General features: G+C 38.9%; 1 protein-coding gene across 6 annotated transcripts in view; it reads left to right on the forward strand.

Annotated features, from left to right (window-relative positions):
• The first annotated feature begins 2,927 nt into the window (after positions 1-2,927).
• LOC149165433 (putative complex I intermediate-associated protein 30) overlaps positions 2,928-20,626 on the forward strand; it is a 240,653-nt gene continuing 222,954 nt past the window's right edge. For 2 of the 6 annotated variants that reach the window (XM_089432308.1, XM_089432311.1), the window contains exon 1: positions 2,928-3,117. In XM_089432308.1, the coding sequence (XP_089288434.1) occupies positions 3,066-3,117 (52 nt within the window). In that variant the 5' untranslated portion in view covers positions 2,928-3,065. The remainder of the gene's footprint in view (positions 3,118-20,626) is intronic. The other 4 variants (XM_089432307.1, XM_089432310.1, XM_089432309.1 and 1 more) reach the window with 3 other exon arrangements.

The following is a 20,626-nucleotide window of genomic DNA, read 5'->3' on the forward strand; positions in this document are numbered from 1 at the left end:
TCTTCAAATGGAGGATGAGTTAGGCTATATATACCCCTCCTTCGTTGTCCTTTAGGCCAACTTGACAGCTAGAGTTAGGCCAACTTGATCTAGCAACTTTCTCATCGTTTGTAGGCCGACTTGAAGAGGTTTGGTGACAAGTTCTTGGAGGATATTTTACATATATAATATTGAGCTTTTACAAAGTGTAACATGATTTGTTTTACATGATAATGACTCTTACATTTTATGACTAGATGACAAACAAAACCTAAAGAATCTTAATTGAAGTCTTGACTAAAAAACAAAATCCTTGCTCATGAAACCCATGAAGCAAGTCAATAAAATAATTTCATTTTTCCTTTATTTACATCTTATTACATAAAATCATATTTACATGTCATTATGAAGACCGAACCTAGTTACACTTTTCAACATTTAGGTCTTTTCCACCGACCCGTTTCACACCGTAGTTGACGCGAGTTAGTTCTTAATTGAGCAATACGAATCTTTGCTCTCCATGGAATGCTAGCTCCAATGTACTTTTTTTGTTGGAGATCACAAGTGGTGTTGAATTCTTGAACATAGTACTTCTTCTTTCTACCCAACTCTTTTCCCCATATAGGCTTACGAAACTTCTCCATAACAAAACTCTTTAACTCCTTATTTGTGGGACATGAATTGAGGTAAATATTCCATTTTTGCATCCATTTGATGTTTTGTCTCATAGATGATTTTTTTTATTTCACTTATTCCTTCATTAAAGATAACTTCATCTACCTTCTCCCATTTGCTCAATTCTTTGTTGCCCCAAGAGGCCCTCTACAACCCAGTATATAGTAGATGTGTAGATGTAATGTAAGTATGTAAACAATTTTAAATGTCGGCTTAATTAAAAAATAGAAAAAAATTAAAAGTGAAAAGTTAAAAGTGATATTGGTGATGAGTGCAAACATTTAAATGTTGGTTCAATTAATAATAAAAAGTTACTGTAATAGAAATAATAGAAATAAATTTGTTATATTTTGATTTTGTGAATAGGCTTTGTTAGTGCAAAACATTTAGATGTTGGTTCAATTAATAATAAAAATAAATTTGTTATATTTTGATTTTGTGAATAGGCTTTGTTACAATACGATGGCTTATCAATACGGCATGCCCAAAAACCATAACTTATTTTGCAACCAAAATATTTTATAACAATATGAAAATATTCTTAACCATGGATACGTATCCCCATTTTACCATGGATATTATTAACTTGTAATTTAATTAGGCTTTGTTACAATACCATGGCTTACCAATACCACATGCCAAAAAAAACATAACTTATTTCACAACCAAAATATTTTAGAACAATATGAAAATATCCTTAACCATGGATATTGACCCCCACTTTACCATGGATATTATTAACTTGTAAATAGTCTTTGTTACAATACCATGGGCCAATACCATGGTTTATCAATACCACATGTCCAAAAAACATAACTTATTTCACAGTCAAAATATTTATAACAATATGACAAGATTCTTAATTATGGATATTCACACCCACTTTGCCATTGATATTATGAATTTCTGAATAGCTTCGTTATAATAGCATGGGTTAATATCATGGCTTATCAATATCACATGCCAAAAAACATAACTTATTTCACAATCAAAATATTTTTCAACAATATGACAAGAACCATGGATATTCACCCCCACTTTACCACAAATATTATTAACTTGTAAATAGGCTTTGTTACAATACTATTAGCCAATACCATGGCTTATCAATACCACATGCCCAAAAACCATAACTTAGTTTACATTAAAAATATTTTATTTTAATTTAATTTTATAACATTTTTTTAATTGAAGCTAAAAGGAAAAATGTTATAATTACTTTTGAGATATATCTAAATCCTCTATCCTCACTACTATTAAAAATATTCCCATAGAAATTAAAATAAGGTTTTAATAAAACAGAAAATGAGAATACTTTCATATTTAAAGATGTGGAATTGATATAATATAAATAATATTAGCAAGAACCAACATAGATCCATCTTAACTAAGGATCCAAGTGATGACAACAAGCAAAGTTAAGGGAGTGAGAGTTGGAAGGGGAGAGAGGGAGGAAAGAATAAAGGAGAGATGGAGAGAGAGTGAGGGAGAGAGGAGAGGAGGGAAGAGCGAGAGGGAGACAAAAATGGAGGGGAGAGGCAGGGAGATATGATAGAGTTGGAGGGGAGAGAGAGAGAGAGAGAGAGAGATGGGGGAAGAGACAGAGGGAGGTTGGAGAGAAAGAGAGAGAGAAGGAGATAGAGATGGAGTTGCATGGGGTAGAGAGAGGGAAGGAAGAAGCAAGACATAGAGGGAGAAAGGTGGAGAGAGAGAGGAGAGTGGGAGGGCAGAGAGAGAGAAGGAGAGAAGGGAAAGATAGAGAGGCAGAGAAGAAGAGGACGGGAGGGACGGAGGGAAGAAGAGAGAGAGAGATAGATATGGAAAGAGAGTGTGTATGTTTGGGGATGAGACATAGAGAGTGAATAAAAAAGAGACACATAGACACAAATATCGATATTATATAGTTTTATATAATTAACCTAGATCCATCTTAACCTCGGATGTATCAAGCGTCAAGAGGGATCAAATCTCTTAGGTGCAAACCTTTCCTCAATTTTTACACTAAAAAAAGAAGTTTGTACCTGAAGAGATTGGATCCCTCTCCGCCCTTGATAGAATCAGAGCTAAATAGATCTAAAATAATAAATACATTAAGTATCTTTGAAATTCAAAATGATCAACTTCTCAAATTTGAGTCGTTAAGCTTGGAGGGATATTTGAGTCGTTAAGCTTGGAGGGATATTATCATCACATTTTGTACTCGCTAATTTTTGAAAGAGAGGTTTGTAAAAATGATATTCAATAAAATAACTATTTCTTGAAAATTAAATAAAGAAAGCGACGACTTACATTCAAACAAATCACCTGCGCGTGTGAGAATGCAGAGCAGCTCCCACCCGAGTCACAGCAAACACAAGACTTAATGCGATCAACTAATATCAGAGCCTGGAATCAAGTGAACATAATTGGAGATGTCTAGGCTGCGAGCACTGTGGCAAGCTGCCTCTAACGCCACAAAGAAAGGTACAGAATATAATCCCAGACCATTCTTTATTCTCCAAATGAATTCATTGGAAGTTTTTATTGGGAGCCCTCAATGTATATGCGTGGACTGAAGCAGCTGTACACAATATTGGCTGTTTTGGCCCGTTCGTTTTTCAATAACAAAGGGATAGTTGCCTAGCCCCACAAAGAAACTAAACCAATTCAAATTATGTGGTAGAAATACTAAATACGGTGCAAATGTAGTTAATAATATGATAACAACAAATGACAAAATCCTTCATGGTCTGTATGATTGGGCCAAAACTGAAGATTTATCGTGTACAAATTTATTTCACCTTCCATTCATACACAAAGACAACTAGGTTTCGGAAAAACTTTCGGTCATTAGGCTAGAAATGGGAAATCTAAAGCTGCATTCTCCCGAAGGCATTGCCCCTGAGAGAGATTTAGTCTAACTCTAACAGCATCGATCTTCTTTCCCGGTGTCTCTTTCGAAATCCATCTATACATGATCATCCTTACTATGTTACCACAAACTTGACCAGGAGACCTGTTTCTCGTTCCATTCCTGTTCCCATTCTTATCCCGACAACCCATAAGTACATTAATGATCAATTTTATATGCATGATATATTCTGACAGCAGGGTGGGCGTGCGGGTTCATATTTTTTATCCCCTGAAACCATCTAACCCCATTTCTTGTTCCTTTCCTGTTTCCAGTTTTGCTACCTATTTCTGGTATCATAAAGGACCTTTGTTTAATAATTTTGTTTTTATTTTTTAAACTTTCTTTTGAAAATGCTTCCTATATTATTTTTCTGGTGACTAGGCTGAGCCTAGGCCGGGACTATCCTGTTTATTGGGTGGAAGAAGGCCGATCCACCCAAAATGGTCAACTTGTAGGAGCAGAGGTAACTCTTGGTTAAAGCTCGACAAATCTCTAAGAGAAAGGGGGTAGGAACCTCATTGAATGTAAATTTACAAAGACGTTTCTCCAAAAAGATAATTTCAACCAGATCAACTGAAAGACAAAGTAATTTGCAGCTGCCCATGACTATCCAAGAGTCCCTAGGAGGGGCAGCTTCCATGGGAGCAGAGCTACAAAAAGTGAATGAAATTCAACCTGAAACCATGCCCAAAAGACACTGTCAGGCTGACACTTCCAAAAACCATGTTGAGCCATCTCCTCCCTGCCCCAAACTACACAGGCTGAATTAATAATGGCAACTTTGTGCATCCAACTCTTAACAACCAATCTGTGATGAAGCAATAACTTTAGATTTACTTGTAGCTCTGATAACCTTCTCCATTATATACGGGTGCACACAGTTAGTAGTTACAGCTGCAGTATTATTCAGATTCATGCAGCAGCAGCAGGGTGCTCTCAGGCACAGGAGTCAGCAAGATTAGCACAGCAGGTTTAGTAGGAGAATGACGAAGTTACTTGGGAGAGTATAGGGCACATGCACACCTTCAATATGCATGTGCTAATCTGAAGTCTCTTCCAGCTTCAATACGGCAGTTCCATTATTAGCTTTTTCAGATCTAGGGTTTTGCTTTTGTATTTTACTAGCAGTTGCTTTTCTCGTTAGAAGAAAAGCGCATGAGTTGACTTAATTTAAATAGGGCACAGATCTTTGGGATACAATGCTTGCTTGTATGCATGATAGCCACTCTTTGTTGAGCATTTTAATCAAGGCATTCTTTCATGCAGGCTCAGGGTGCACTTCCACAAGCTAGAAATAGGTTTAGGGTTGGTTTTATTGCTAGATTGATCCAAGGGTTGGACCAATGTTATTTGTAAACCCTAGAGGCCTCTTGTGTTTTATAAGTGTCAGGGAATTCCATTGGGTGAGTGAGAGGGATTAGTGCTTGTTCTATTGCACTGTAATGTTCTGTGTTCTGCTAATAAAACAGTGACGTGATTGGGACAGACCTGTGTATTTCCTGCTATTATTTTCTGCAGTATGTGACTATATATTTTAGTATTCGAAGATTGCTGAATTTAAAGGTTCCAAGCTTTAAAGTTACCTAGGGTTTTAGGGTTATTCTTTGAGTGCAGACTTTGTTTGCCATGGTCTGAAAATTAACAACAACTACCCCCAGACTTTTGCCTAAAGGGGGCATGGGCCTTCCAAACGGATGAACACCTCGTTGGTCATCACCCCATTGGATATCCGGGCTCCAACATAAGTGGAGCTCTAGAGTAGTGATTCATGAACTCATAAAAGTATTGTCTCATATTATAAAAATAGGCTTCCCACTTCGCCATCCTCAATCCCTCTAGATAGGACCTTTCCCATGCAACTGCGTTTTATATAAACAACTCTCTGGAACCACATGATAAAGATCATCTAGAAGAACATTGTTTGTACCAAAATGCCTTTGAGCATGGTTAATAGTCCTCCACTCATGCCACTGTAGATAAATACGCTAAGCTAATTTTATCAAAGTCCAACTCTTGACCTCAAATGGGTCAAAATAATATGATTAGTATTTTAATTCCGTAATTCTTGTTGTTGCCTGGATTGTACAGGCACCACGACAACCGCTTAGGGCAGGGGCTGTCACTCTGATCCCTGCCCATTTTGTTCTAGCTGTCTCCCAACAATAGGCTATGGGGGGTAGTCCCTATGGAAATGAAGTGGAGGAAAACAAGTTGGGAACCAACTTGTTTGGGAGACACGGATGAGTGGCCTAGCTACTCGGTAGAATTGAGCAAGATTAATGATTAGATTAGATTTTAAATATGAGACCAATGCCTTATGGAGTCACAATTATTTCTTATTACAAATTTAGACCAAGTAACTAGATGGACACCTACTGCTTAATATGATAGACTAACCTATATGAGATGCAATTCCTAAGAACTAGGTGTGACGCAAGGGTCTTGGTTAATTTTATATTAAATGCCTAATCTAAGTTGAACCTCTTCCTTAACTGTTTTGAGAAACAATCTTCAAAGTAGGTTGTGAGATGGAAGACAACGGGAAGTAGGGAGTGGCCTGATTAACGATACCTCCCCCTGTGTTCCAACCACCCAGTTCCTCTGGCACTGCAGAGACTGTGGCTCTGACGACTACAAGGTCACTGGGTTAACCACTAAGAAGGATTGAATCCCTCAAGCTAATTGGAAAAGGGTTGTCCTAGGAGTTTATCAACCAAGCTTATGCTTGGAGTTAAGTTATTAATGCAAATTAAGTCCTGGGATACTTGTGCAATGATTATGAGTGAAATTATCTTGAGTTAAAATTAATTTATGTTATTTAAGTACTTAATGTGAATTATCTTATAGTAAGAGTACTTAACAATGATGAGATAACAATCTTAAACAAGAGAAATGCTTAAAGATTCAAGTGCAAGCTTCAACAATAAATTAATCCACAAGATGCTTAACCAATTCTTGATAAGAAATTAGATCAATTCATCCACTTATCAATTAATGACAAAGTTATAAGATGCCAATCACAATTACCAAAAAGATGTTTCCAAACAAGATTATGTATGATCTTATTACTCAATGCCAATTATTAAGAGAAACTCAACTGGATTGACAAGATGTTAATATGCCCAAGAGACTTATCACCAAGATGATTTATGATTTAAGCGCTTTAGTAAGTGAGTGTATTAGATGTGAAATATGAACACATAAACTCATAAGAAAAACACAATGTTAGCCACTTCCACAATGTAAATGCTAGGAACAAGTAACCATAAAATGTAGAACTATGAAAACACTTATGTTCCAATGATCCTTTTATGAGCAATAAGTGACTATTATGACAGCAATAAGAGACTTATGACAGCAGCAAGGAAAGAACCGTAGATCTAAGAGAAAAACAAGCCAATAGTGATTAGGTATGATTGGTGAGATGCCCCAAAGTAGAAGAATGATTTTTAGCCCACCCCTTAGTTGCAATATTCAGAAAAATTCCAGATCTGATCTATTTATTACAGCAGTAGAAAAAGATAAGAACAGTGAGCTATCTATGCTACAACAAGCTGCCAAAACATGCCCAAAACTTGAAAAAATTTGCCAAAACTGAAAACTTAACTTTTTGAGCCCTTTTAGATGTGTGATTTAGAAAATTGCAGACCTGATATGTTTAGTTATGCAGTGAATTCTAACAAGCAAAAATTCAGATCTATGCTAAATGATGAATGCCCAAGTGGCCAAATTTTAGGAAAATTCAAATTTTGCAATTTAATAGTATTTTGACCAAATAAAATGTGATTTAGGACTCATAATATCACTGTTATAAAATAAAATTTACAGTAGAGACAAAACAGTGAAAAGCTAGGGTTTAGAAAACAAACCTTAGACCCAAGGCCTTGAAGGTCCCTTGGTCAAAATTTGCTGAAACTTTGGGATCCTTTGGTCAAAAAATAGTTTTTTTGAGGCCCAAAACCCGCAAAATCACCAATTATTCAGTCCAGAAAATTCAAGGATAAATTTAGGGCAAACTAGGGCCAAGGAGGGTCAACACTAGGCCTAATAGGGCTAGCGTTGAGGGAAAAAGAGGTTATGAAGGCAGATCAAGGGTAATAAATGGCAAGAAAGGACCGGGAAAGGCCAACCCTGGGGGAGAAAGCCTCAAAGGACTGGACGCTGGGGCTATGGGGAAATTTAGGGCCCTAAAGGGCCACGGCTAGCCCAAAGGGCAACAGAGGGGGGTTGAGGCTCCTAAGCCCACATCCAGGCCCATTAAGGCCTTAAAATCCCAACACAGGGGCTTGAAGGGAGGGCCGAGGCCCTTAGAGGCTACAACTTGCCTCCAAGAGGCCAAAAAAGATGACACAAAGGCAAAAAAGGATGACGCAGGCCAAGGGAAGGGAGACGCTAGCCCTAGGAGGGCTTGATCTAGGGCCCAGGAGGCCTAAAAAATGAAACCCTTGCTTCAGAATTTTTTTTCTCTTCCAGATATGAATTTTGCTACAAATTTCTCAATGGTTGGCTCTGCAAAAATTCTAGAGACTAGATCTTACTCTCAAGGGCCTAGATCTAGCTTTACTTCAGCATCTTCTCTTGACTTCAATGGATCTCACTTGCAAAAAATGAAAATAAAACACCCAAACCCCAAATATATACAAAATCTTAAAACCCCAAAACCCCAATTAGCAAAAATAATTTACAAATTTAATCTACAAAATTATTCACAAAATTTACAAATATACAAGGGTTTTGAAAATTAAATTTTTTGAGAAATAAATTTTTTTATGGTTATTTTCTTTGATAAATGGCTAAAAACACTTTAGAAACCCCATGCACACTATAGCCTTAGCGAAGATTTAATCCACCACATAAATATTCAGGATCCAAACAAAGTTGATCCTTGCCCATAGTTTGTGAACTTGGAGACCAAGGACTGAAGTACTTGCAAACACTATGTATTTATCTCAAGACAATCTGTTAATCATATGACGAATCAAATCACCTAAGATTAGCCCAAAACTATCAATAGAATGATTTTATCTCCATCTAATGAAAAACAGATCTTATCATTTATCAGCACAACATAGGAAAGCCTGTAGTCAGTACATACCACAAATCAATGAACATGGAACACCTTGAATTGCACCCCAAAGTCTTTATTATGATAGAAAAATAGTTCCTAGTGGGATAATAGTTTACATGAATGCTTCAACAACAATTTCTTAGCGAAAAATCAGATGGTTAGAGACTCAAATGACTCTCTAATTTATAGATAAATCCTCCAAGTGAAAAATAATGGCTAGTTTGCTTGATCATTGTCAAAATAATCCCGACTTTAGAAAAATACTTGATCATCTTTTAATCTTAGCCGTTGAATTTTTATTTTTGAGAAATTTTCGAATTTATCATTTAATTTCATTTTCATTAGCTCAAAATTAAACTATTTTGAGTTAGTTTCATAAAAAAATTGACTTTGACTTAACCATCAAGGTCCAAGGGTCCAATTTTTCTTAAAATATCCAATATTCCCTTAGTGGAAGACCTCCAAAAATTAATTCTTTTAAGACTCACGAATTTTTCACTTGGAGAATTTAATTTTCGTAAGACATTTTAATTTGACTCTAATTAATTAATTTTCTGGCTTAGGTTTTAACTTTTAATTTTATTTTGCCAGAAAAATTAATTAATTGACACTTGAGAGGATTTAATGATTTTTCCACCCTCTAATATTTTAACCATGGTGTCTAAGTATGAGGGACCATGTATTAAAACATTTTTTACATAAGATCTTTTACAATTCAATCCTTAAAGTGGGGATACTCGTGCGACTTAGACCCTCAAATTACATACCCAATTTGCGACACAATATGATCTAGTAGATCAAGTGATTTGTAATAAAATAATTTAGCGAACTAGCTTAAATTATTCCCAATTCACTTTTACATAAGACTCGATTAGAACACTAAGACTCACCTAAAATTTTGACGAAGAATTCCATCCTAGCTTTGGGGTGAGGTTGGAGGGAAAAACTCTGCCGACCATCCATGTTTAGAAACACAAATGAATCAGTGACACGAAAAAACTCCTAGGATGAAACTCTCGCCAAAATAATAGGATTACCTAGGTTGTTACATATATTCATGGTCTTACTAGCATCATTTACATTAAAAATTTGCAAACTGGGTTTATAATAATATAGTGCTGACTACTGATGATCTCGATCCTTTGAAGAAAAATATGGTACATTTGCTTCCTCAGAACTTTGACAAAACGAGTGCAACAAGTCCTTTTAAAAAACAATCCTTTATGAGCTAACCTTTTACCTGGATAACTTGGAGGGAGCCCAAGTCGATTCCTTGGCAATTGAAACATCTAGATTGGCTGGAAAGTTAGATCCCAAGCATCTCAGGGACCCTAAAAGTATGAACAACAAATACTGGAATTTTGCACGGTAAATGCACCATTTCCATTTGAATATTTTGCACTTACACTGTATTTGCAAGGGAAAACTTGCAAAAATTAGCATATTTACCACGACAAAGTTCATGAAAGCCCTTTTTTATTAAATAATACTTCTTTAAGTTTTTTCCATAGAATGCAAAGCACTTAAATATGAACAAATATCCAAGCAAATTGGAACTTTATTTCCAATGGATAGTCTCGTAATGATGCTGTCTTCCATGTAATAAAGTTTGGGAGGTTTTGACAATATACAGACTTTTACCAGGTCCATGCAGACTTGGCTAAGGGACAAAACTAGAATAAGTGTTTTATGGTTTCAACTTTCAACTTGCTTGCAGTGGGGATATTGTAAGTTTTGAAGTTGTAGGTATGTTAATCCGTGGCTCCAGTTCTAGCTTCCAAACCCTTCTTAATTGTAAGAGCCAATGTATTTACTTGGAGTTGACTAGCCCAAAGTGTTGATTTTTGTAGCATCGTTTGTGTTCTAGCCATGAAATTTGGTGGAAAGGTTAGAATACATGTATTCTCCAAAGCCCAGAATTCGTTTTTGGAAATTGCACCTAGAGACGACTTAATTAAAATATTTTTTTTTAATGGTGCCTAAATCTAAACTTAGGAAAACTGATTAATTAAAGGGTATTAATTAAGTCATGGTGAAATCTTCTAGCAGAAGACATGGATGGAGTTCTAGTTAATCTTTGCCATCGATTATGTTTTAATCTTGGCCTTTGAAGCCTCAACGAGAGATTATAAGAAGAAATTCGATGGGGGTTGGAGAACACACTTGGAGCCACCAGAAATTCGATTTTGCTGGGAAATCGATTTCCAAAGTAGCAGCTGTGAGTTGTCGGAGGTGATTCAGTAAAGTCAAAGTAGTGAGAGAGGGGTAGGGATAGTAAGACGGAAAGGAAGTTTCTCCAGTCTGGTGAGTGCATGACAGAGAGGCAGTGAGTGCCATAGAGAGACAACGCATAACTTCAGAGGGAGATCCCTATTTTGTTGAGAAGTCGAAATTCAGTGCCAAAAGCCAGAGTGGGAACCCGGAGGCAAGGAGGATCGATTTTCCAGATAGTCGCTGATCAGTTAGCGAGAGAGACACTGGTCCAAGCTGTGGGACGTAGATTTGCATAAGCTGACGCAGAGGCAACGCAGAGGTAGCAAGGGGTAGCTCATCTTGGGCCATGGTTAGTGTCAGATCACCGGCGGGAGTGAGATTTTTCTCACTAGATCTCCTATCAGTTATTTTTCTGTATGGAAAGCTAGATTTGAGCTTCTATAGATTTGTACTCAGATTTACTACTACATAATAATAAAACCCTCAAATGCTGCATCGGTTTTCCCAAGTTGGATTTTTTCGGGGACATTGGTCCAAAAATAATGGTGTTATTTGTGTGTGTGCGCGCATCTATTCTTCTAGCATTATTTTTCTTCCGCATTATTGTATTTGTGAAGGTTGCAGTGTATTAGTTTCTGTATTTACCGTCGAATGTAGTAAATAATTTGTTCAAGTTATTTAACAAATAGAAGAAACTTAATCAGTTGCTGTAGTAGGATTCGGGGTTAGCCGAATTTTCACATGGTATCAGAGCACAGATCGTAAGTTAGAGAGCTCGGTAGTAGAGGAGAAGGAGGTTCGAATTTCTGCGTAGGCAGCAGTTCGAAACCCTTAAGAGGCAGCACAATCCTTGGGCCAGGAGGGTCAGTTTCTGAGGAAGATTTATTTCTCTGAGAGAGTTGATAGAGATTAGATTTTCTAGATCAAAGGTTACCAGAGGCAGAGAGAGACACAATGTTTTTCCTTGCAGAGCAGATCTTTAGCTGGGACACAATTATTTTGCAGTAGTTTGCTAGTGCAAAATAGCGTCAGGAGGAAGGAAGAGCACACACTAAGGGAATTCTTTCCTCAGGGGACTTCTAGCCCAGAAATTCGGTTTTTCCTAATAGAGCAGCAGTAGTCGTGAGCAGATTTGCCCACTCTAGTAGGGAGTGAGTAGAGCTAGTCAACAGCTGTATAGAGGAGAAGAGGAGGAATTCGACATTTTTGCAGAGATGGCATCAGCATGGCTCAGAGATCAGAATTGGTTGGACGGAGCCTCCAACTACGTGATATGGAAGGCAAGAATTTCCTTTCTTTTGGATGAGTACGATTTGAAAGCTTATATCAATGGAGTGGTAGCTGTACCCGCAAATGTAGATCCACTTAAGGCCTACAAGAAGGAGATGGCGAAGGCAAAGAGGCTGATTCTTGATGGGGTTCGAGATCTCGTGGTGTTTCACATAGCTGGCAAAGATACTGCTCGACAGATGTGGGAAGCACTTGCTACACTATATGAGGGATCTTCTGAGCAGCGAAAGATGTACCTTGAGGAGACGCTGGGATGCACGAGGATGCAAAAAGGGGAGCGCATAGACCCATTCCTTACTAGGCTTCAGGATATCTGAATTCCACTGTTTGTAGTAGGGTTAATGCCTCAACCTACAGAGTTGGTGCAGTTTGCTCTCAACAACGTTTCCGAAGAGTTGCAAGTTGTTAAAATTGGCAACTAGGGCCAAATTCCATGTGGGTCATCTTATTTATGGCAGCTGATATTTTTCTTGAATCCCTCTCATTGAGAGGTGTAGGATTGATCTAAAGATCATCCGATTTCGATAATTATTCGTGGAGTTATGAATTTCTTTATGTTATAAGACAATTCGTCAAGGTCGGCCAACAACCAAATAAACCCCACATGTGCTCAACTTTTTAGTATAAATAGAGGTGGCCTTCAAGTCATTTCAACACACTTGGGATCTCTTCCTCTCTCTACTTGTCTTTGGGTTTTAGTAGGAGGAGAGATCCTAAGGAATGACGTTGCCTTGATCCAGAGGGCAGAAAGCCAGAAAAGCCAGAACTGTCGGAAAAGCCGGAATTGCTAGAAAAGCTGGAAAAGTCGGAACTGCCGGAAAAGATGGAACTGCCAGAAAAGCCGGAAAAGCGGGAATTGCCAGAAAAACCGGAACTGTCGGAAAAGCCGGAACTGCCAGAAAAGTCGGAAAAGTCGGAATTGCCGGAAAAGCAAGAATTGTCGGAAAAGCCGGAACTGCCAGAAACGCCGGAAAAGCTGGAACTGCTAGAAAATTCGGAACTGCCGGAAAAGATAGAACTGTCGGAAAAGCCGGAAAAGTCGGAAAATCCAGAAAAGTCGGAACTGACGGAAACGCCGGAAAAGCCGGAAAAGTTGGAACTGACGGAAAAGCTGAAAATGTCGGAGAAGTCGGAAAAGCCGGAACTGCCAGAAAAGCCAGAAAAGCCAGAAATGCCAGAAATGTCGGAACTGCCGGAAAAGCCGGAATTGCCGGGACTGCCGGAATTGCTGGGAACAACCGGAACTGTCGGGAACTGCTAGAATTGCCGAAACATCCGGACTCCGGAGCATCTGTTTCCGAAAGAGAGCAACATGCAAGGGACAACTAACTAACATTGGGACAGTTGTATGGTACTTAGCAGCAAATACACCAAGCATCTAATGTTACAGCGAGCATGCAAGGGACAACTAGCATGCAACAACAAGCATGCTAAGGACAACAAGCATGCTAGGGACAACAAGCAAGCAAGGTGCAGCCAACACATAGGTTAGGATGGCAACATGGTGCAGCAATGGCATATAATGCAGTACAGTGATGGGTACAGTCATGATTAATGAAGCATGATGAGATGCAGCATAGTGATGATGGGTGCAGCATGGTGTAGCGCGGTGAGGTGCAGCATGATGATGAAATGCAACACAACGATAGGTGAAGGAGTCACCTTGGAGAATCAGTTGAAGCAGCATGTCTGCAACTGATCTCATGTATCATCTTCTTAGAGATGATCTATGCTCTATCTAGATAAGTCAAAGTGTTGACTTTTGTTGTAAACGTACTATCTCTCTCTCTCTGCGGAACTATTGAAGAACATATAAGAAGAATTGATCAAGGGTTTCCCCACATTAGGGTTTGTCCCTGGCTAGCGCCACATCTTGTGTCCTCTTATCTTGGCTCGTCTTCTGCGATTTATGTTTATGTTCTATTTGCAGTTTACTTCAATGCTGATGTGATTGCTAATCTGGAAACGATATGGAGCTAACTGTGAAAATTGAAATAAATTGCTCTAAGCATAGAACATACCTAAAATTAACACAAGTCTTCGTCTAGAGTATTCTAGGCAGAGAAAAGTTGCCAAACTGGGATCGTATGTGGGTTGATTTGTAGCAGAAGGAGATGAGGCAAGATTTGGTGAAGACCACCATCACTGGCAACAGCAACAACAGTTGGGACAAAGCACGTAAACAAAGAGGAGGATGTGGCCCTCGCATCAAAGGGGTAGCAGGAGCAGCACAGGAGGAAGAAGGACATTTCCAAAGTGAAATGCTTCAGATGTGGTGAGCTTGGCCACTACAACACTCAATGTCCTCTCAGAAAGAAGGACAAGGAGGAGAAGCAGGATCAGCAGGCTGCATCCGCGGAGATTGATAGGATGTCCTCCAGATTGGAGGAAGAGTTTGTGATGATCACCAAGATACCTTCAGGAGTGAGGTGGGGTGATTTGGTTTTGTAGCCCCAGAGAGCTATAGGATGGGCAAGATTCTTGAGGAGGTCCACCTCATGAATCAATACCTTGCTACAGGAGCCCAAAACATGCAGTAGCAGGATGGATCAGTGGCAGTTGGTGCAGTCAGGTGCCAGAGTAACATCTGCAGTAGCTAGTAACAGGTCAGATACTCGGCAGCGCAGTGCAAATGGCACAGAGCAGAGTTAGCAGTAGCGCAGAGGCTTCAATGGCAGCGCAGAGTCTAGCAGCAGTCAGGACTCGGTGACAGATGCATCATACTGACCATAGTTGGTTCAGTAATTTTGGATGCTTTTCCGTTGCAGTTGTTGCAATTGCAGCAACAACAGATGGAGAGGGAGTTGCAGTGCAGATGCAGTGTTGGCAGTAGTTCAACAGGGCTAGCAACAACACGGATGCAACGTTTATCAGAGTTGCGCAGTAGTTGGTGGGCAGCAACAACCAGACATCAACAATGTAACAGGAGGTGGTGCAAAGACAGGGTGTTGCTTCAGTGGGTTGCAACGCTAGAACACATTCCTTGCTAAGAGGGAGTGTTGATTTTTGTAGCATCGGTTGTGTTCTAGCCACGAAATTTGGTGGAGAGGCTAGAATACATGTATTCTCCAAAACCCAGAAATCATTTTTGGAAATTCCACCTAGAGACAACTTAATTAAAATAATTGATCTTTTTTTAATGGTGCCTAAGTCTCAACTTAGGAAAACTGATTAATTAAAGGGTATTAATGAAGTCACGGTGAAACCTTGTAAAAGAAGACATGGATCGAGTTCTAGTTAATCTTAGGCATCGATTATGTTTTAATCTTGTACATTGAAGCCTCAACGAGAGATTATAAGAAAAAATTTGATGGGGGTTAGAGAACACACTTGGAGCCACCATAAATTTGATTTTGCTGGGAAATTGATTTCCAGAGTAGCAATTGTGAGTTGCCAAAGGTGATTCAGTAAAGTCAAAGCAGTGAGAGAGGGGCAGGGATAGTAAGACCAGAAGGAAGTTTCTCCAGTCCGGTGAGTGCATAGCAGAGAGGCAGTGAGTGCCACAGAGAGGCAGTGTAGAGCTTCAGAGGGAGATCCGTATTTTGCTGAGGAGAAGTTGAAATTCAGTGCCAGAAGCCAGAGTGGGAGCCCGGAGGCTAGGAGGATCGATTTTCCAGATAACAACTGATCAGTTAGCGAGAGAGATGCTGGTCTGAGCTGTGGGATGCAGATCTGCGTAGGCTGATGCAAAGGCAGCAAGGGGTAGCTCATCTTGAGCCAAGGTCAGTGTTGGATCACCGGTGGGAGTGATATTTTTCTCACTAGATCTCTTGTTAGTTATTTTTCTGTATGGAAAGCTAGATTTGAGCTTCCATAGATTTGTACTCAAATTTACTACTGCATAATAATAAAACCCTCAGCTGCTACACCGGTTTTCCCAAGTTGGGTTTCTCTGGGGACATTGGTCCAAAAATAACGATGTTATGTGTGTGTGTGTGTGTGCATCTATTCTTCCAGCATTATTTTTCTTCTGCAATATTGTATTTGTGAAGGCTGCAGTGTATTAGTTTTGATATTTACTGTAGAATGCAGTAAATAATTTGTTCAAGTTATTTAACAAATAGAAGAAACTTAATCAGTTTTTGCAGTAGGATTCGAGGTTAGCTGAATTTTCACACAAAGCTTCTTCAAATGACCCTCAAGGAAAGGCTTAGATTAAAGCTACTTTTTTCCAACAAAAATCTTGCAAGGGAACCCAAGGGATGCTTCTCGATGTTTACCAATGTCATCTCTTGTTAACTTGTTGGTGTAGACTAGCGCCCTAGGGGTATTAAATTAGGCACCTATTGGCACAAAACTAGCCAAGTGCCCAACAATATTGGCAACAATTTTGTTGAGCTAACCTTTTGAGCAAAAAATGTTTGGAAACATCTCATCCCACCTTCAAGCAGTTAAATGAGAGTGAGATTGTTGATACCTTGCTAATCCCAATCAACATACAAGGGGAAACTGTGTCACAAGTGAGATTTGGACCTAGGTGAGAAGCATAACCTCTCTTAACCACCCAAGCTAGACCCAATTGATAGTTAGAATAGAGCTAGTTGTATTTTGTGAATTTGGTAGATTGAATGCATTTTTAGTTTTACCACTAGGCATGGGGTGATTGATGGCCCAGCTTAAGAGATCATTCAAACTTAAGGTTTGAACTTATTCCATGATAGTCCTATTAGATCCAAACCATCTCTTGCTGGCTAGAAAGGATTTGTATTGGGCCATCCAAGACAATATTCACAGATTATAAATCCAAGTTACTTGGACCTCACCTCTAAAGAGCCCAGGCCTAAAGATGTTTTCTTTACCTATCCTTCTCAGAGTTGCGAGATGGCATCATTGCATTCCCCCTACCCAAATACACAAAGACATTGGATGCAATCATTTAGGACCCCTTTGGGCCAACTCTGGGTTGCTTCTCATAGACTTTGGGTGGAATGCATACACCCCAAATGCCGGCGGGGTCGAATGGCCGAAGTGTCGAAGGGTTGAGGGGCTGGCCGAAGGGCCGAGGGGCTGGGTTGAGGGGCTGGCCGATGGAGGTGGTAGGCTGAAGCCAAAAGTAAAAAAAGAAAAAGAGACCCCGGTTCGAGGGGATAGGAGATTAAATTTTAATCTTGTGAAGCTGAACTGGTTGAAAGCCCATGGCTTATAGGCTGATGGATTATTTATATATATGATAAAAGATAACCTAACAAGGTTGGGTGGGGTTGGTGGATGTTTGGTTGGAAGGTGGGGTGATGGGGCCCCTCCTTGAACCACCCATCCTTGATGGGGCCCCATCACCCCACCTTCCAACCAAACATCCACCAACCCCACCCAACCTTGTTGGGTTATGTTTTATCATATATATAAATAATCCATCAGCCTATAAGCCATGGGCTTTCAACCAGTTCAGCTTCACAAGATTAAAATTTAATCTCCTATCCCCTCGACCCGGGGTCTCTTTTTCTTTTTTTACTTTTGGCTTCAGCCTACCACCTCCATCGGCCAGCCCCTCGACCTAGCCCCTTGGCCCTTCGGCCCATCGGCTAGCCCCTCAACCCTTCGACCCTTCAACCCTTCGGCCCCGCAGGCATTTGGGGTGTATGCATTTGTCCGATCACCATATTTTTTGACCAGATAAGATTCGCAAGATTTGTTACCCATAGAAGCCAGAGATAGAGGTAACCCTCATTTTGAAGTGTTTCTTCTGCTATGAGATTAGAGGATGATACTATTGCTTGTTGAGTGGTTGGAGGAGCTCCCTTTCCACTTTCTTCCCATACCATGATCAGAGATGCCTAACCTTCTTCATCAAGGTGATATTTAGCCATATATCTTAGTTCTTGCATTTCTCACCTCTCCATGAGACTACTAGGAGGATCACCTCCTACTTTCACATTGCTTCGTTAGTTCAAAGCAATAAGATATAGGCAAAGCTCCAGAGCACTTCAGACCATTGAGTGGCGAGACCTCAAATCTCCCTTAAACCCCCATGGGAGATTGATTGATATCCTCGAGGCCTAATGACCCCCCTCACCCTTGGTCAATTATCGAGCCTTAGAGATATTGACTTCATTGACTTCTTCCTCAGATCTCTTTTTCTTGATCAACATCAAGATGTCCAACTTTCCAATCTTAAACACAGTCACTTTTATCACCACACCTATGATACTATTATATACATCTTTCAGTGTCAACTAGACCTAGTGATTAGCTTAGTAGAGGCTTACATATCCTATACTTTTTCTTTAGCTTTCCTTTTCTTGCTTTTAGCATTACTTAGGAGTTGCTTTTACAATCATGCATTGTGTTCACACCCAATGTATCTTTCAGTCTCATTGACCTACTTTTGTGGTCCTTTGTTGGACATTAATAAAATTATCTTATCTTATTAGGTTGCCAACTTGAACTTAACCTTGAGCTCTATCCATGAAAGCAAATCCTTCACTTGGTTGTCAAATAAATCATTAGTTGTATGAATAACCCATTTTTAGAACTACAAGGTTGATAACCAAGGAGTTTTTCTTAAGGGCTTTCTATCATTAGGAAACATTGTTTGTTAATGTGCTACAAATCCTTTTCAATCACTTTAGTGTTAGTGAGATGCCCTTCAATAGATTGGTTGGCTTTGGTATTAAAAGTTTTTTTGGTAGCTAGAGCTTTAAAGAAGGCTTGGATGGGCCTATACCCTGACTTAATCTAGTGGATTTGGGCTTGTAGTTGAGCTTCTTGACCTCATTTAATTTCATGCACCTTAAGAAAATGTCAAAACTTGGTGACTCAAGCTTATAACTCTTATTTGGGGCAGTTTGGAGTTTTATATTAGACTCCTCAAGCTCATATGTGACTTCTTTATGATGCATTCACCCAATAGGAACAATCTCCCTATCTTACCCTTGAAGAAAGACTTTGATTTGGTTGGTTGCATCCTCCCAACACACAATCTCACTAATATTCACATAGTCGGGGTATTGCGAATTTTAGACTTTGAGCAAAAACTAAGTCTTCTAGATACACATCTTACTTGCACTCTATGGAATGTCGAAGGAAATGGGTTGATGATCTGATAAGGTGGTTTATCCAATTAATTGAAATTATGATATCCACTGTAATCAAAGGAAAAGGTATTTCGTTGTTAGAGCACAACCTTGTTGAGTCCCTTCATAATTCTCGCTCAACCTTTGCAAAAATTAGTCCAAGTAAGCTTCAACTTAAAAGAATCATTCCTTTTATATTTGTTGGGATCATCAAGGTCCAACTATCAATTAATAATTATGAAATGACATATCTCAAAGGACATGATTATTAATGAAAGGGCACTCAACTTAGGTATATATTATATATACATGGCCCTATTGTACTATCTTAGCATATCAATTGTTTCATATATATATATATATATCCTAAATGGTAAATGGATTTATTTATTATATTCCAAGTCCTTTGGATATTTAACTTGTGAGCCACATTTATATTGTTATGAACATAAGTATATATAAAACAATGTAAATAATAAATAATTAGTATAATTAATAATTATCAAAGGACATGTCTGTTGTTTTTTTGGTAGTTGCGGGAGCTATTCCCTAGCTACACAAGTTAAAAGAAAGAAAAAATAAATTTTAAATTAGAAGAAAGAAAATTAAAATTTAATTTGCAAAGAGACGCTCCTCTTGGCCACCCTAAAATCACTATAAAAAGACACTTGAACTTCTCATTTTCACATGCACTATTCACTCACTTATCACTCACACTTTTCTCTCTCTCACATGTGGGAAGTAATTTGAGGAAGAGGCCGAAGTTTCCAAGGAGTTGAATTTCTGAGATAGTCAATGTTTGATCATTTGAATTTTCTGAATGTAATTACTTAATGAATTTCCTGGAGTGTGTTAAAGTAATATCATATATTACTTTAATATGAGGAGAGATTTAACCTCATAGCACCAATGAGTAAATGGTTAGAGAATATGTCTGGGGTGAATAGCGACATAGATCCACTTGTGTTCATAAGAAATTAACTTAGCAGATTTAAAGGGCATCTCAAAGGATTCTCCTAGGATCGAGCATAAACTCAGTAAGAGTGATTTGTGTTCGAGAGGGAGAAATTGTACAAACATCTAGAACAATTCCAAATGATTGGAAGAGCTTCTAGTTCAGAGGGAGTAGAGAGTTAGGTAGAGTGGAAGGATGCAACCTATTGGAGATCCAAAGGGTCTTTCATGATGATGAGCAGGAGGCTACCAAGGATGTGGGTTTAGGTGTTGAATAGTGTTGTCATTGATGTCAACCCTGGAGTTTGACTTTTACTAAACACCTGTCATTGATGTCAAAGTTGTAGATGCGCCCCGCCTTTTGTCGACCAAAATGACATGACAATTCATGATTATTCGAGTTCGGACCATCCTTATTGGATTCTCCCCGTTGAGTAGTTTTTTGTGGTATGTTGCACGCCACGAGAATCCTCACGGTTTGTGAGATATGCCCTCTTGAAGATCCCCACCTTGTGGCCAAAATCCCCAAAGGGAGATGAT

This window comes from Pinus tabuliformis, chromosome 5_1 (genome assembly GCF_031772625.1).
Source record: "Pinus tabuliformis cultivar Carrire ecotype Pingquan chromosome 5_1, CPIR1, whole genome shotgun sequence".
Taxonomy (NCBI): Eukaryota; Viridiplantae; Streptophyta; class Pinopsida; order Pinales; family Pinaceae; genus Pinus; species Pinus tabuliformis.